This window comes from Colletotrichum jinshuiense, chromosome 3 (genome assembly GCF_051148585.1).
Source record: "Colletotrichum jinshuiense chromosome 3, complete sequence".
Taxonomy (NCBI): Eukaryota; Fungi; Ascomycota; class Sordariomycetes; order Glomerellales; family Glomerellaceae; genus Colletotrichum; species Colletotrichum jinshuiense.
Window position 1 is genome coordinate 4,916,466 of NC_139310.1, and position 3,553 is coordinate 4,920,018.

At 58.2% G+C, this 3,553-nt stretch overlaps 2 protein-coding genes across 2 annotated transcripts; one reads left to right on the forward strand and one right to left on the reverse strand.

The window, feature by feature from the left end:
* Nucleotides 1–701: 701 nt before the first annotated feature.
* Nucleotides 702–1,920, forward strand: EsH8_III_001290 (tRNA methyltransferase TYW3; the record flags this gene model as incomplete). Its single annotated transcript, XM_083263015.1, has 2 exons — nucleotides 702–1,211; nucleotides 1,387–1,920. The coding sequence occupies 2 exons, from the start codon at nucleotides 702–704 to the stop codon at nucleotides 1,918–1,920; spliced, it is 1,044 nt and encodes a 347-aa protein (XP_083123502.1).
* A 190-nt stretch (nucleotides 1,921–2,110) lies between these two features.
* On the reverse strand, nucleotides 2,111–2,807 carry EsH8_III_001291 (Mic19 family protein; the record flags this gene model as incomplete). Its single annotated transcript, XM_083263016.1, has 3 exons — nucleotides 2,111–2,488; nucleotides 2,637–2,694; nucleotides 2,752–2,807. 3 exons carry the CDS (start codon nucleotides 2,805–2,807, stop codon nucleotides 2,111–2,113), a joined length of 492 nt encoding a protein of 163 aa, XP_083123503.1.
* Nucleotides 2,808–3,553: the final 746 nt, after the last annotated feature.

Consider the following 3,553-nt stretch of genomic DNA (forward strand, 5'->3'; position numbering starts at 1 on the left):
AAAAAAAATTCAGAGCTCTCATTAAAATCTAAGCTTGTCGGCACCACACAAATGTGCACCTGGCCGTTCCTTAGTCCACGCCTAGGTCATGTGAGTGCGCCGCCCGACTCACGCGGCCTTGAAGAAACGACACGCTCGTCGCAACAGAGACAACCAACACACACATATAGAGTCTTGGTATAATTTGAAAAAGACTTGGCAAGACAGCGCAGTCCCCGGCGTCCAAGATGCTGGCGCCGCCAGGCGAATGAGCAACCTCAACCACCACTATCAAGATATGGATCAGCGACTTGGCGGAGTCAGCCCTCTATATTAAAATCGCAACACATATGATCACACCGCCAGAGGGCCTGATTTTTGCAAGAGTTGCTTGAATCAACCGGCCTTTTGGGTAGCGTCGGAGGGCTGCTTAATGTAGAACCAGGCATGGTTGTCGGCTCGCATCCCGAAAGAGCACCGTGTGCAACTCGAGAAGCGACACTGTGAGAGTACTTTTGCATAACCACAACCACACACACTTTTTTTTCGCTGCGGAAGTCGAACGTCACTTACACGCATCAAGAAGCACGGCAGCCCAACGCCCGACGCACCCCAGAGTCTCCCGCAGCGCCCCGAATCGGGCGAGACGCAGTATTCGGTCTTGCGGCCTCTCACCAACCACACACACCCCTCCCCCCACCACCCACAACCCCGCGGAAAATATGGCGCCGCAGCAACAGCAGCTGCCCTCCCCGCCGTCCTCCTTCACAACCCGCAAGCACAAGATCCTAGAGCAACTCAGCGTGCCTGATGCAGAGTACACCGACGCCTCGCCGAAGGGGTCCGTGGACGTCGGAATCCGCGAGTTGATTGACGAGCTAAACACGCTCGACGGGTTTGTCACGACGAGCAGTTGTGCGGGCAGGGTTAGCGTCTTTCTCGAGGGTCGCAGAGCGGCGGTTGCAGCAGCCGCCGGCGAAGAGACCCAGCCCGTCAATGATGACAGCGGTGCCCTCATGACGATAGCAGGGCCCGGAGGAAAGGGAGGCGGAGGTACGTGGTTGTTCGTATCGCATGATCCCGTCCCCGAATCGTACGGTGGTGATGACGAGTTGCTGCGTCTCCTTGGTCTCGTGGATGAGAAGGGGGGTGCCAGCAACGTCCCCGGAGAATCGGGTAGCCTTCAGCCTGGGCGGAGGAGGCGGCTCGTTCATTTCAAGTTTGAACCCATGGTATGCAGGATATTTCTCCATGGTTACTCGCTCACTCACTCACTCACCCACTCACCCTCATACACCCCGTCAAGTCAACTCACTCACTTATGCCGGTGCAATGCTACCCTCGAACTTGCTGTCCATGCCACTCCCTGCATACGCACTGCGCACATGACTGATTGCACCCCCACAGATCCTCCACGTTCTCACTGCCTCCCTGGCTCACGCCCAGCTCCTGCTCAAGTGCGCGTTCGCAGCCGGCTTCCGGGAGAGCGGTGCCCTGAACCTGCTACCGCCCATTGCCAACACATCACACAAAGGCGAAGCGTCGTCTCCGGCAACGCCCGTCGTCGGAGTCAGGACAATGGGCCTCTCCCTCGAGTCCCTAATTGGCTACGTCGACGACGAACAGGGCGAATCGCGTCACTGTACCGTCTCGGCAGCCTACCTGCGAGACCTGATGCAGATCGCCAACGAGCGCTTCGTGGAGAACGCGGCGAGGATCGCAAGATTCCGGACCGCCTTGCAAGAGGCCATTGCAGGGCCCCCGGCCAAACTCGGAGAGGGAGGCGCAGAGTGGGAGGACGCTGCCGCCAGGAGGGAGCGCAAGAAGGCCGAGGGCCTGCGGCGGAGGGAGGAGATGTTGGCTGCTAGACAGAATACTCAGACTCAGCCTCAGGACCAGGAGCCTCCATCAGAAGACCTGACGGATCTGCCGGGAATGTGAACACCATGGGTTGTGATGTGACCAATCCATTCACCATCTATACACTTTTATCTTTGCCGCCAGTAGCATGTTATACACTTCCGCATCTCTCATCACTCTACTGCCGTTGTCTTCCCCCCTCAACCAGCGTCGTTTAACCCCTCATGGCTCACAAATACGCAAAAAGAATAGGGGACACCAAGCCCCTCTATTACGAGACAACCTTCTCGACCCAGCCCTTCTCTAACCGCTTAACCTCCTCCTTGAACGCCTCAACCTCCTTCCAGCAGTCGAGCGGCCGGCGGTCGTTCTCGCGCAGGCAGCGCACGACGTTGCCGCGCGCCGTCTCGACGCTCTCGGGCAGGTCGCGCACCTTCTTGCGGTCGGCCAGCTTGGCGCGGAGGGCCTCGACCTCCTTCGCGACGGCGTCGTGGCTGCGCTGGTTCTCGGGCGCGGGCTTCTCCTCGGCGGCGATCTTCTCGTGGGCCAACTTCAGGGCCTCGGACTCCTTGGCTTGCAGGCGCTTCAGCTCCGCGGCGACGCGGGCCTGGATCTGGAGCTCGGTGAGCTGCGAGCGCGATGCGTCGGTCTGTTGGGGCGGATAAAGTAGTTAGCCTTCTGTTTTCTGCGGAAAAGAGCGCAAAGGGGGGAACGAGCCGAGCCGGAGGGCAGAAGCGCGATCGGGTAAAATCAAAAGATGCGGCAGGGTAGCCGTAGAATGGGGTGGTGGGAATTACCTCATGGCTGGTCTGCAGGGACTCGGCGAGGTCGTGGGAGATGCTGCTGGGCGAGCTGCTGGGCGATCTTGGTCAGACGACGATGCGGCGGACGGGCAGTGTGGACAATACTTACGCCTTCCACAGATGTGGGGGCGTGTTGGAGGACGGCTTGGACTCGCTGGCACCCATGATTGCGGCCTCAATGGCTTGAGAGGTGAATTGAATGTTTGGCCGTGATGATATGGAATTTTCCGGACCGTGGCAGCGGACGTCAAGCTGCAAGCTCCGATGGGCCGGAGGTGCACGTGACAGATGCTCAGTGGTGAGGGCGTTAGTCATCCAAGACTGCATTATGTCATCTCATCCCATTTACGACAGCACCTTAGCTTAGTCATCATTTTGGAGTTCACATCCGACGTAATTCCATCAGCTGTCTGCCAGTTGCCGCCGGACAGCTTCTGAACGCGTTCTGGAAGCCTCTGTTATCGAGCACTATTTCTCAGACCCTGTTCGCCCGCAATCCACGTAAGTGACCCCCGCGCTCCCGCAACAATGACCCTCATCCCAGGCATTTCATCATTCTCATCCTGTTTCAAGGATCGACTTCAACAGATAGGCGGAGATTTCAGATGGGGATATCCGAAGCCACGTCTGCGTGGATTGGGCGGACGGGAAGGACGGCTATCTCGGTGAGAACCATGAAGCGCCCAAGGACTCCCAAGGGAACCAAGAATGGGCGTGGCATGGCACCAAGAGGGCGACAAGAAACGGACAGCAGCGTGAATGGGCTAGATTCAAAAGCGAAGGCTCTGGAGTAAGGTGGTGATGAAGAGATTGGAATGAATCTCACGAGCCGTCCGAATCTCTCGGCTTCATCTGCACATGTTTGGCGATGCTAATGCACGTCTACACCCACCTGAAGCGGACGGGGCCTG